We start from the raw sequence: 14,037 nt of genomic DNA, 5'->3' as shown, positions 1-14,037 counted from the left end.
CTTGATTATCTGTACAAATTTCTTTCATGACCTTAGAATAACAGTAGAATAACTACTGTTGTTCTAGACAGCCAGGAAAAATATTCTTTCATTAGCAAACTATTCACTGGTGACCTGAGAAGCCATAAAAATGAAGTTCAGTGAATCACAACAGTTGTATAAAAAATCTTGCAGTAAATGGCAAATAACTTCCTGCATGTTTTATTACGTTATTGTGCAGTCACACAGCACTCAAATCAAAACTATTCAATCCAAGTTAAAACAATAAATACATCAGGGAATGCAACTAATAAACTCTTATAGTAGCAGCAGACAAAATAAATATGACTTCAGTATGGATTCCCTATGAGAGCTAGAAAATGCAAGGGTATATAGAGTCTGTTAAAACAGAGAACTAAAAATTGCTGTACTAATGGGCCTACAATAAATCAACATTTCCTCAATTTTATATCTAGTAGCTCACAAACAAACCTGATAATGATAATCAGTTTCCATTCATCTTCTTGGTGGTTACCAGATTTTGAATTCCAGTTTGGCAATAATTAGAGTTAGTTGGATTGGGTTTTGTTTCTATTTGCTTCAAATATTGTCCCTTTTACTAATGGTGATTTTTTTTTAATAGATCCCAATTTACAAATTCTTGATATCTTTCCCATTATTGGGAGGGGAGTGGGGAGAAAAGAGATTATGTGAGCAAATTTGTTAACATGGGCTTTTCCCAAGGCTAATCACTCAGACAAATCACTAGCTATGGCCTTGTCAGTAGTCACCTTGGTTTTGTCAGTCACGTTTCTACAACATTATTACATCACTAAAACCCACTAAAACTAAAAAATAGTCAGCCTTTTGGAGGCCTAATTGACAAGTTAATGAGAATAGTCACGGAAAAAATTATTCAAATATATGGGGTAAAAATAACTCCTCAGGGTATACAAAATTATCAAATAGGGAATAAAATGGGATACAAACATGGATGGACTGTTGTCAAGCAGATAAGCAAAAAAACTACACAGCAAAATATCCAGGCATTTTAAGAGCTGAATATCTTTTTAAATTAGCATTTCAAACTGAAATTCACTGATATTATCCTTTCAAAACACACGCCAAGGAAATATCTTTTGAGTGGTCTTGGGAATCTAGAGATGTCCCAGCTGACTGGAAGCTGGCAAATGTTGTCTCGATTTTCAAGAAAAGCAAAAGGAGGACCCTGGGAACTATAGGCCAGTCAATCTCATTTCAGTGCCTGGAAAATTTATGGAGAAGATTATTCTGGGAAGTATTGGAAAACACCTGAAAGACAACACAGTCATTGGTCAACAGCCAGCGTGGCTTCATGAGAGGAAATTCCTGCTTATCCAACCTGATTTCCTTTTATGACAAAGTAACCCACCTAGTTGATCAAGGGAAGCCAGTGATGTAATCTTTTTGAATTTGAGTAAAGCTTTCAATACTATCTCTCACAGTATCCTGCTGGACAAAATGTCCAGTACATAGCTGGATATGCACATCATGTGGTGGGTGGGCAATTGGCTCATGGGTAAAATGGTAATAGTGAATGGGGTAACATCAGGCTGGTGACCTGTCACTGGTGGGGTTCCACAGGGCTCCATCTTAGGCCCTGTGCTCTTCAACATCTTCATAAATGACTGGGATACAGGACTGAAAGGGATACTAAGCAAGTTTGCAGGTGACCACAAAACTGGGAGGAGCTGCTGACTCCCTCAAAGGCAGGGAGACCCTGCAGAGAGACCTCGACAAATCAGAGGACTGGGCAATCACCAACCATATGAAGTTCAACAAGGGAAAGTGCTGGATTCTGCACTTGGGATGGGGCAACCCTCAAATTTCTTACAGACTGGGAATGAGATGCTGGAAAGCAGTGCTGTGGAAAGGGACTAGGGTCCTGGTTGATGGCAAGTTGAATCTGAGTCAGCAGTGCCCTGGCAGCCAGGAGGGCCAACCGTGTCCTGGGGGCATCAGACAAAGCATCACCAGCTGGTCAAGGGAGGGGATTGTCCCGCTCTGCTCTGCACTGGGGCAGCCTCACCTTGAATATTGTGGCAGTTTTGGGCACCACAATATAAGACACTAAGCTATTAGAGAATGTCCCAAGGAGGGCAGCGGAGATGGTGAAGGGCCTTGAGGGGAAGCTGTATGAGGAACATCTGAGGTCCCTTGGTCTGTTCTGCCTGAAGAAGAGAGACTGAGGGGAGACTTCATTGCAGTCTACAACTTCCTCGTGAGGGTAAGTGGAGGGGCAGACACTGAACTCTTCTCTGTGGTGACCAGAGACAGAATCAGAGGGAATGCCTGAAATTGTGTCAGGGGAGGTTTAGGTCAGGTATTAGAAAAAGGTTCTTCACCCAGAGGGTGGATGAGGACTGGAACAGGCTCTGCAGAGAAGTGGTTACAGCACCAAGCCTGCATTTGGACAACACACTCAGGCTCATAGTGTGACTCCTGGGGATGGTCCTGTGCACAGTTAAAGGGTTGGACTTGATGATCCTTGTTGGTCCCTTCCAACTCATCATATTCTGTGATTCTGTGATCTTAGGCCATTTGGTAGCCAGCATGTAGCACACAACATTAGGCACAGTTTTCAACTCCAGTTAAATCTTGATCTGTTATTTTTCCTATCACTTGTATAAATGATTGCAAAACAAACACATAAATTCATATAAAACATCTGCATATATAGACCACTGACAAACCCAGAAACTAAAATTCAATTTATATGAAAATGATTGTGTCAGATATATTTAGCAAATGCAGAATAAGGAGAGAGAGTGAGACCAAGTTTATAGTGAAATATTAAATATCATAGAGGTCCAATCAACTTTGACCACATTCCTTTCTGTAGTACCTGCAATCTGAAATTCCTCTCTGTCCTACCCTAACTATACTTGATCAACAATATTACAGAGATTGAACAAGCAGGAGGCCTCTGCCCAAGAACATAATTCACATTTGAAATTATTTGTAACTCTTCAGGCTTTAGAATCAGAGAATATTACCTCCATGAGAACAAACAATGCTGCAAAGAAAAGGAGGGTTGCCCACTCAACTCTGTTCAATATCATCTCAAAATCATGGATGTCTGCTAGCACTAGCAGCCAAATGGCTCCCAACATGGCAATCCAGCCTGCATGAGAGAAAGAGAGAACAAAACTTTACACTTCACAAACTTGTTATGTGCTACCAACATATAAATTACAGTATTGTCAAAGTTTTGCCACACTTTTTTCTCTGACTCTGGAACAGGGAACATTCACAGATACCACATAAGGAATGGCTTCTGCTTTCAAATTAAAATAAAATATAGAAGAAAAAAAAGGCAAATAAGGTCGAGCTGGGTTACCCCAATAATCAATGGCTTTGAATAACAGAGAAACCTTTAGGTGCTTAGGAATACTGAAGGATTCTGCAGCTTCTGAAAGGGGACTGCATCCTTGGCTTCCTGCTCTAGAAGATAAACAGAAAAGTAAAGCATCCTTAGAACCAATGAGGGACCTAGAGCAAAAGGGACTCTCTTCAGACAGGATCCCTCTATACATCCTGAAGTGTTTAATAATACGCATATTTAGGTAACTGATTGAGAGAAAATACAAATCAAATGCACATTCAGCCAGAGAACAGCGAATCTCCTGTCCGAGCAAGGCCCACTTTCTCTCTGCACAGTTAAAATGCCTTCTAGAGCTGTTTGATCCCTCTGGTATATTTATCTTAAAAAACAGAATGGGATTTCAGACAGGAAACGAAAGCAGGTTGGGTGTTTTTTTTCCTCAGAATTATGCTCTTCTTTCTGTCTTTCTTATCTATTTTTTCCCTAAATAGCAGATTTATTTTTTCATACAAAATAATAAGATACATAATTTAAGGGGTTTTATAATGGCATGGATATAATGCCTTCTACCTTTTCAAGTTACTGCTCTTTTGTTGTGACTGTTTCATGCACCTCACCCTATTTGATATATTCATAGCCAGAAAGTGATGGATTCATAGAACTCCAGAAAAAGTGAGGAAGAAGGATCCTTGCTGGCAAAGGACTTTATCTTGCAAACTTATAATCAAATACCAAATGTGACACAGGGAGAATAGGCCCCTGCTACTAAGTAGATAGAGGAATAAAGTGAGTTGTCTCCAAAAGCCTTCAACAACTGTAAGGAAATTCAGAACCATAGACTGATGCATAAAATTTTAGGCCATTCAGCTTACATCTTATGCATAAGTGTTTATCCATTAAGTTAAAATAAGAACATACATTTTAAAATTAAGATACATTCCACTTAAATACTATCTAAATATAAAAGAAATAAAGACACCAAAGGTTCAGGAAGCTGTAAACATTAACTATTTTCCAAAAAATCCTATACAGTGTCACATCGTGTTCACTAATCAAAGAATGCATTATACTCTCTCAAGTACATTTTAGGAGTTTTCAGTGACACACTACACTCTTTAAATGAGAATTTCAGGTTAAGTGTGACCAGTAAGGATCAGTGCAGGCAACTAGACCTAAACTATTTGAAACCATCTGAAAACTGAAACCAGCAGCACAGGAGTGAGTCACTGTGGCTGGTCATTTTGGTGAGGAGAGCTAAACCAGCTAGTTTAACACTGTCTCCGGCTGTCATGTGTACAGACTTTGCAAAAACAGTTGCAAATGACAGGGACAGGAGTGCTTCCAGAGTTCCCAAAGCAGCAGACGAAAGTGAAAACTGTCAGTTTCTGTCTACCATGTCTCTTTGATAGCAAAGTTGATTTGCTGTTTTTTAAAACAAAGGGAACCTGTTCATGAAAATTAAATAGCTATTTGCTCTGAACACAAAGAAAGGGGTTATGGAAATGCAATGCCTAGTTTTCTTCTGATTGTTGTCTTGGCTGATTTCTGAATTCCAGTAAAGAACAGTGGGCCCAACTCTGTCTTAAATAAATAAAGAGGATGGCAATTCCTGTTAGTGGAATACTGCAAGGGGAAGTAGGTATGTGCAGATTTGAAGCTAAGTGGCAGAATTTTACTGCTATTTTATAAAAATGTGGCATTACATTTTCTCACACATATTTTTTATATAAGTACAATGACATGAAGAATTAAAGAATTGTTCAATAGTTCTACAGCCATCTGTGGTAATATCTTGGTATTTTTTCTATGCTTCTATCTCCAATGAAAAAAAAATCAACTTGAACAAGCTATATGTAGATAACAATTAATCACTAAAATTAATGAAAAATAATTGAATTGCAGGAGAGGTGGACAGAGCCAGGCATTTTCTGGCACCATGAGTGTTACCAGCATGCATTAGCTTCATGCAAGCAGCTTTGCATGAGGAACAGCACCAGGCCTTACAATATTGTTCTCTGGGGTTACAGAGGGAGGTGTCCTCCTGCAGCACTTAGAATCATAGAATCATAGAATCGATTGGGTTGGAAAAGACCTCCGAGATCATCGAGTCCAACCCTTGGTCCAAATCCAGTCCATTTACTAGATCATGGCACTCAGTGCCACGTCCAATCTGCGTTTAAAAATCTCCAGGGATGGTGAATCCACCACCTCTCTGGGCAGCCCATTCCAATGCCTGATTACTCTCTCTGTAAAGAATTTTCTCCTGATATCCAACTTAAATTTCCCCTGGCGCAGCTTAAGCCCGTGCCCCCTTGTCCTATTGCTGAGTGCCTGAGAGAAGAGACCAACCCCCACCTGGCTGGAACTTCCCTTCAGGTAGTTATAGACGGTGATGAGGTCACCTCTGAGCCTCCTCTTCTCCAGGCTAAACAACCCCAGCTCCCTCAGCCTCTCCCCATAGGACTTATGCTCCAGTCCCTTCACCAGCCTTGTTGCTCTTCTCTGGACCTGCTCCAGCACCTCAATATCCTTTCTGAACTGAGGGGCCCAGAACTGAACACAATACTCAAGGTGTGGCCTCACCAACACAGAGTACAGGGGAAGGATCACTTCCCTGGTCCTGCTGGCCACACTATTTTTGATACAGGACAAGATCCCATTGGCCTTCTTGGCCACCTGGGCACACTGTTGGCTCATGTTGAGCTTCCTGTCAATTAGTACCCCCAGGTCCCTTTCTGCCTGGCTGCTTTCCAGCCACTCCGTGCCCAGCCTGTAGCACTGCATGGGGTTGTTGTGGCCAAAGTGCAGGACCCGGCACTTGGCTTTATTGAACTTCATCCCATTGGAATCAGCCCATCTCTCAAGTCTATCCAGATCCCTCTACAGAGCCCTCCTGCCTTCCAGCAGGTCGACACTCCCTCCCAGTTTGGTGTCATCAGCAAATTTGCTGATGATGGACTCAATCCCCTCATCTAAATCATCAATAAAGATGTTAAACAGGACTGGACCCAACACAGACCCCTGGGGAACACCACTAGTGACCGGCCGCCAGCTGGATGCAGCTCCATTCACCAGCACTCTCCGGGCCCGACCCTCCAGCCAGCTCCTAATCCAGGAGAGGATACACTTGTCCAAGCCATGGGCTACCAGCTTTTCCAGGAGTATGCTATGGGAGACAGTGTCAAAGGCCTTGCTGAAGTCTAGATAGACCACATCCACAGCCTTCCTCTCATCCACCAGGTGGGTCACCTGATCGTAAAAAGAGATCAGGTTGGTCAGACAGGACCTGCCCCTCCTAAACCCATGCTGGCTGGGTCTAATCCCTGGTCCAACAAGTACAGCCCTCCAGAGGGAAGTTCAAACACATCAGCTGCCAGTACTGGTTGCCCAGAGCTTATTTCAGTCTACACACATGGTCTGTTTAGAGTGCATTTGCTCTCCTTGCTGTGTGTGCAAAGAGGAGATACAGTCATTCATCTCTCAGAGGGAGTGCAGAGGAGAGGAGGAAGGGGAAGTCTCTTGAGGAACCTGGGGGACTTCATGCAAGATTTTTCTTCACAAGACTGTTTAGTACCACAGTTGGACTTCAAGCATCCCACAGCTGGACAAGAGTAAAGTCTTCTTCTGAAGCCAGAAGGCCACAGTAGTTCACGTGTGCCATGACTGCTTGGCTACCTGCTCTCAGCTGAACTGCTTGTCAAAGTAAGCTACAAAATTAGGGACAGCATGCCTTTGTAAGTTGGTAGGTTTGCTAAAGCTATTCCAGGGCCTTTCTAAGTATGTTCATGACAGTGAACATACTGTATTGGTGTTCTATGCATTTGGGTAGCTTTGCATTTGTCCTGGATCCAATCTGAAGCATTTTTCTTCACTTTGAAGAACTGAAAGTACTAGACTGCATTAAAGGTTGGCTTCTCTGGTCATTTCCTTCTAACTTCCTGGGTCACAAAAGAGAGCCATGAGGAAGAGAAACAGAAGTGATTTTTAAAAATAACTTCTCATTACTATAGTGAAAGCAAAGCCCATTTACAGTTCCACAGACCGCTTTCTTTACTGCCTTTTAGTGCCCTGGTTTCACAAAAATTGATTTACTGGAAATAGAACTTGGAGAGAAACTGAATCTAAATTCCATTTCTACCTGTTGAAGAGGGTGACAGTTTCTATTTATTTTAGGAAAAAGAAAATGAAATTTTATTGTAAAAGGCACCTTGCAAATTTATAATCCATTCTTAATAAGAAAAGATTTCCATGTCTTCTGCTTGGTGCCAGAAAAAAAGTACAGTGGAAATAGCTTGAGTGCTTTGCTTTCCTCATACTCGGTAGGAAAAGCCACCTTTGGAACAATAAATAGCTCATGATCAACAGAACACAATTGCAATCCTACTCAAAACCCCCTTATTTTAAAATAATCAAGCAGAAGAACTTGCAAACATAAAACAATCTAATAGAATCAAATAGAAATCTAGAATTTGGAGGTAGGCAGGAGAAAGAGAAAGAAATGAAAGAAAAATTACTGTGCAATTTGTAGGCCTTTCAAATGCTCATTAAGAATAATTTCTATTCCTCAGCAAAAGTAATTTTGTCTGACCTACTGCCAGCTGAAAAGCATAACAAGCTTCCTCCAAACAAAGTGACAATGTGGACGCTGTATATTCACTTTACATGCACAGAATTTATGAATTTATGAACACTGAGGGTACTTTTTCTTTTCTTGACTTTTCTGGAATATTTCACTTTTTTGGAAACTGAAATGGCACTTGAGACATTTGCACTGAAAACCAAAGTCACTCTGTGAGATCATTGCATGATCAGTGCTGGCCTGGGCAAAACAGCATGCTGTTCAAGACGGTGCAGGATAATATCTTTGGTAGGAAGAGATAAAACTGTAAAAATCCAGAGTGGGAAGCAACTGGGTGCCAAATAGTCCTGCAGAAAAGACTCAAGAAATGCAGACAATCACAACTGAACCTAATGGCCCACTGAAATACGGAACCAGGACTATGAATAATAAATTCTGTGAAGCAACCTCTGTTCTCCTCATCCCTGGTAAGCCCTGAGAATATACACTGTAAGATGCATACCCATTAAGAAACCTAAGGCAGAGAAGTAAGCACAATCAACAGCCTGAAAAGTTGACTTTTGAGGAAAAATTTAAAGAATCCAGGATATTTAGTTCAAAGATAAGATGATTAAAAGGGTCCTGGCAAGTCTTTAGGTGAATGCCAGGCTGCTCCAAAGGGCAGAGAGCAACCTGTTTGTGGCAAGCAGTAGTGCGCAGGACAAGACAGAGTGAGAAGGAGCTGTAACAGCAGCAAGGAAGATTCAGGCAAAACAATATTCAGTTTCAAATATTTATAGTGGCTTAGAAATAAGTGGAGTGGTTGTTTTTTTTTTTAAATCAGCTTGACCAGCTTCTGCCAAATGAAAATATAATGTTCCTCTCTGCAAACAATGGGAGGGGAGGGATACACTGATTTTTTTCTACATTTCTCCCTGAGAAAAGTATGATTTTCATTTTCTGTACTCTTTAAAATTTTATATTTGTCAAAAAAGCCACAGCCACTTTTTGTGAACTGCAAAAACCATTTTAAGTCCACAATGGTTTACAGGCTTACCAGCTAAAACATATTTGGCACTTACCTTTGAATAATTATTTACACAGCATGGTAAAGAATATATGAGTAACACCTATAACTGTGTCCCAACAGCTTAGTCAGAAGATACCTAATTAGCTCCACAGCCCCTCAAAACGTAGCCTAAGGATGAATGCCAGTTCTGAATATACCATGGTGTAATTGTGATGTTATGCAAAGTATATGCTCGATCATTCTCTTGTAAAAGCATATAAAAATATTGAGGTGAAAAAGTTAAATCAAAGACATATTTCCAGTAGTGCTTGCTCTACTCAAAAAATATGTATCATCTGGAGTTCTGAATGTAAAAGAAAATGTTCCGTATTTTGGTTTCTGAAATGTCTTGGTTTATTTTATCAAGCATCCCTGAAAACATGCATTTTGAAATTTTGCTGAATGTTTAGAAGTAGTACTTGCTGTCCACAGATAAGCACTGTTTTATCTTTATTATTCTTTTTTTTAATAAACTTAGCTTCTCACAAAGCAACTTCCTAGTTTTTGAGCAGCCTCTTTTCACAGGCTTAGCTTCATAGAAATAATTTTCTGTTCTGTGTTATTTTTAGCACCACAGTTTAAGGCTGCTCCTTGGAGACAGAACTGTGATGGTGACAGAACTGTGACGATGACAGTCTAAGACTTGCACCACACCAGTAAATGCTTGGTACAAGAGTAATAAAAGAATACATAAAAAATTAGTGGAAACTATAACCCCATGCAAGGCAAAAGAAGCAGAAACCTATTCTGCAATTGCAGCAATAAAAAACAGAAGTGTAGCATAAAACAAGAAGGCACAGGACTGGCTGCTCTGTAATCCCATATCAGCATATGTGCATTAGGAAAGGATGCTCTGGAGTTTGTTGCATAGCTGTAATACTGTGAAGTCAGAGTGCAGAAATCATATTCACCGTTGTATTGTAATGTCAAGACCTAACTTCATTAAGTCTTCAAACACAATTTCATAGATAAGATAGGATGGTATTCAAAATAGAGCGCTGTAAGAAAGAAACCCTGGTTAGAGATTGCTGTTAGCTAGGCACTGCATCTACAGGGAAGATGTACTGACAGATGTATACCTGTGTATACTGCACCAACCCATAAGTCTAAGAAAGTACAGAATTATCTCGGTAAAGGTCACTACAAACAAACACACTCTATTGCCAGAGATTATTGACTCTTTGAACCTAAAATAGAGAAGCCGAAAATATCAAGATAAAGGAAAGGTCAGCTTTTCTAGAAGTGAGCAATAAAGATCGAAGGCTGCGATGGCAGACACAAATGTTACTGGTTCTTGTTTTTTTCTCAAGTGTATGGGCAGCTGCATGGACAGGAGATATTCTCCATGCACAACTACATGTTTATAAAGAAAACTGAGCTATTTCAAGGCAGATTTTTTTAAAACTATCCTAAAATAAATTAAAACTGTAAGGACCATGAAAAGCAGATTTCTCTTATTTTCAGAAGCAAAGTGTTCTGCTGACAGGGATGAGTAACTAACATCTGGACCAGTCTTTCTAAATCCAAGTCAATGCTGACTGCACTGATTTAGCTCCGTTCCAACATTCTCATTAGATTAATTGTCAAATTTACTTTTAACTCTTATTCATGTACACTATATCAGGAATCTATTCAACATGACTGTGAATCAAAGATGTACTAAATCTCTCAAACACAATTATGTCCATTCTCATTTTAAAACAACAATTCACACCTTCACAGAGCAATCAAGTCTCTATACTACATACTCAGAGGCCAGCAGGTCAGTCCCATGCAGAGCTGTTCTGGACCTCAGTGTAGAAGTACTAGCCAACCTAAGCCAACGTCACTGCATGCCAGAACAGTAAACAGTAAACAAATGAAGCTCAAGCAGGGAGTTCAAGAGCACTGAACGAGGACAGATATATCTAACTACACTGAAAATAGGAGCTGATACCACCTGGAGGAAAGGGCTGCAGAGCAGCCCCTGCAAGCACAACTGTAAGGACCCAGAAGAGTCTCCAGAAAGGGCTGAGGACTTTCAGAGAGGACTACCTAAACCCATGTGTTACACTCTGGTCCAGAAGCTACTTGCTTTTACCAGCTATACACTTTAATTTTGGACTTCAAGAGATTTTATCCACACGAACCCTTGCAAAGTCTTTGATTCTTTGATACCTTGAGTTCACATCGAGAGAAAAACCACACATTTTTCTCTAAGAGATTTCTTTTAATTTGGTGAGAAAATAGGTGTTTTGTCAAGAAGGGTTTATAGAGATAACATGCAAACCAAGGAAAAGCATTTCACTATAACAGTACAAAGAACTCAATTCACAGAAGCACTGCACTTAATAGCAAACTATAAACTATTACTAGACAACCACCAACCCAAACTTAAGTGAATTACCACAATTTGACTACAGACAACAGGTGTTTAAATTGCCCACAGGAGTAAAGGAAGAGAGATTAAAAGGAGAAAGAATAAAAAGAGAGATTAAAAGGAGAAAGAATAAAAAGAGAAAGAGAGGAAACATATTTACCACTCTAGAGGTCACATACTGACAGGTCAGGAGGGCAGAGGCCAAGAGGATGATGGAGACCATGTGCATGTCTATTTATAGACACTGGCTATTGTGGCCATTCCCTCTAAGCAGGACCTTTGGCTCACTGCCACTCACTGTCCCCCTAGCCAAAGTGAGGGGTGCCACAGCCAATTGGAGGCTCCAGGGGGTGTGTTGTGGGCAGGCCACCAGGCAGACCTTATTGACAACCCAGCCACATGGCTTTCCCTGCCATGTGCTCTGCATGGACTCAGCCATGTTGGCTCCAGGCCTAGACCTAGCCCTTCCCTCACCCCTCACCCCCCCGCCCCGGTGGTTTATTTGACCCATCAATCAAACAATCCAGTGAGATACGACTCCGGTCTCTGACACCGTGGCTCTAATCTTACTATGTCTTAGTACGTTAGGCTGAATGGTCTTGCAGATGCTACAATTCATTGCTCTATTTACCACTGTCAGATCAGGAAGTAAAGAAACTACTTTAGTCACAGAAAGCAGCATCATAGCTTCGTGTAGACAGAATGTTAATGGAAAACAGTAAGGGAAGAATGAAATTGCCACAGATAAGGGTCCACAGGGTGAATAACTGCAGTTAAAAGGGATACATAAGATAATAAAGAGTAAAGGTTTATCAGTAGCTCAAAAGTGGTTAATGACCACAGAATCACAGAATATGATGAGTTGGAAGGGACCCACAAGGATCATCGAGTCCAACTCTTAGCCCTGCGCAGGACCATCCCCAAGAATCACACCATGTCCCTGAGAATATTGTCTAAACACTTCTTGAAATCTGTCAGGCTTGGTGCTGTGACCACTTCCCTGCAGAGCCTGTTCCAGTGCCCAGCCACCCTCTGGATGAAGAATCTTTTTCTAATACTTACCCTAAACATAAAATAAAATAAAAAGGAGCTCTGCATAACATGGCCTACCAAACAAAGAGAAGTCAGTTTAAATTAAATGCAAACAATTATTTTCCCACTTTTCCAGTATTTCAGTCACCATTTTAAAATGTTTCAATAATGCAAGATACAGCTAGTTACCATAAACTGCAAAAAGAGAGCTTCAGACCCTCAAAAGTAGCTGCAGACTAAGTCTACCGTCAGAAGTTAAACCAAGTGAATTTAGAGGACAAGAGGAAGTTTTGCAAGAGAAATTAGATTTAACTACATAAAAAATTGTCATCAAACAAGATAAACTTTGCCTGTAAATATTGAGGGATTTTAGATTTAGAGTAAGAATGATGTGGAAAATTTTAATCTCGGATGTTTACTTGACAGATGTGACATCGAGTGCTGGTTATAGAACTTGTCCTACTACCCAGAAAGGTCTTAGTGATCATGTTAGTTAGCTAAATGAATAAAACCATAATTTTTTTCTAAGTTCCTAAGTTTGAGATTTTTGCTAACACTGCTTTAATCATACCAAAGCTGAAACCTAGATGAATTACAGCTGTTGACCACCTCTACTGATTATTGATCAGCCCCAAAGATTATTTTATGGGCAGATGAAGGAAATTAGCTTGAATATTGATATCTGAAGGATCAAAGACATCTTTGTCACTAAAAATACCAGAATGGACTTAGACTGTAGCATTAAGATATTAACCCTTCTGCAGAAATAAAAAAATCCAAGACAGCTCCCTTAGGCAAGCAAACAGCAGTCCTAAATTATGGAAGATTTCAGTGAGTCCAAAAAGTCTCTCCCTGTTTCCTTGCTTAAATAATTCATCAAAGGAACATGAGAAAAGCCATGGATGGTAACACCATAAGTTCACCTATGCAAGAGTAATGTCTTCAACAGGGAAAATGGTGGCAATAAGGTGGGAATTAATATGCAAATAAGGCAAAAACACAGTTGTATTTCTCCTGGCATACTGTCCCAGATTCCAGCAGTCCGCAGACAAAATACAGACAGTATCTTTTCTCTGAAACAGGCAACATCTCTTTTCCCTTGGTCTTGAAGCTTGTTCCTTGAATATGAGAGCAACAGAATCTGCTGCAACCATCTAAAAGGAGGAGATGACCTTCCCCTTTAACGGAAACAACTGAGCCTGGTCCTGGAAAACAGATGTGCAGAGGTGGAAGGGAGCAAGAGTGAGGGCATCTGCACAGAGCAGGCTGCCCACCTTGCATGCAGAGATCACTGAGAGGAGCAGACAAAAGCAGGGCCACAGAGACAATGGATCCCTCTTTGTGGATACTAGAAGGAACTGCACATATTTCATAGCCGCTCAACTACTCATTTAACTGACTGAAACCAAACCAAAGAGGAAGCACCTGCCCCACAGAAGGAGAAGGAATTGGGCTATAGATTGATTTTGGTATTCTTTCTGGCCCAGTCACTTTGAGCATCCCCCATTAAAACAAACAAAAAAACAAACAACAACGACAAGAAAAAGTAGCTTAAATTTCAACAAAATTTTGCTTTATATTACTTTTAAAATCTTTTGTCTCCTTTGGGGGATCTCAATATAGTTCAAAGCTAGACATGCCTGCCTAACAGTTAAAGTCAAAACAGGAGTCTGGTA

The 14,037-nt window shown here is 40.5% G+C and overlaps 1 protein-coding gene across 2 annotated transcripts in view; it reads right to left on the bottom strand.

The window, feature by feature from the left end:
• Positions 1-14,037, bottom strand: part of OCA2 (OCA2 melanosomal transmembrane protein) — a 201,691-nt gene that overhangs the window by 71,878 nt on the left and 115,776 nt on the right. For both annotated transcript variants that reach the window (XM_064646226.1, XM_064646227.1), the window contains one exon: positions 3,015-3,142. In XM_064646226.1, the coding sequence (XP_064502296.1) occupies positions 3,015-3,142 (128 nt within the window). The remainder of the gene's footprint in view (positions 1-3,014; positions 3,143-14,037) is intronic.

This window comes from Pseudopipra pipra, chromosome 2 (genome assembly GCF_036250125.1).
Source record: "Pseudopipra pipra isolate bDixPip1 chromosome 2, bDixPip1.hap1, whole genome shotgun sequence".
Lineage (NCBI taxonomy): Eukaryota > Metazoa > Chordata > Aves > Passeriformes > Pipridae > Pseudopipra > Pseudopipra pipra.
This window is presented reverse-complemented; position numbering and strand designations above follow the sequence as displayed.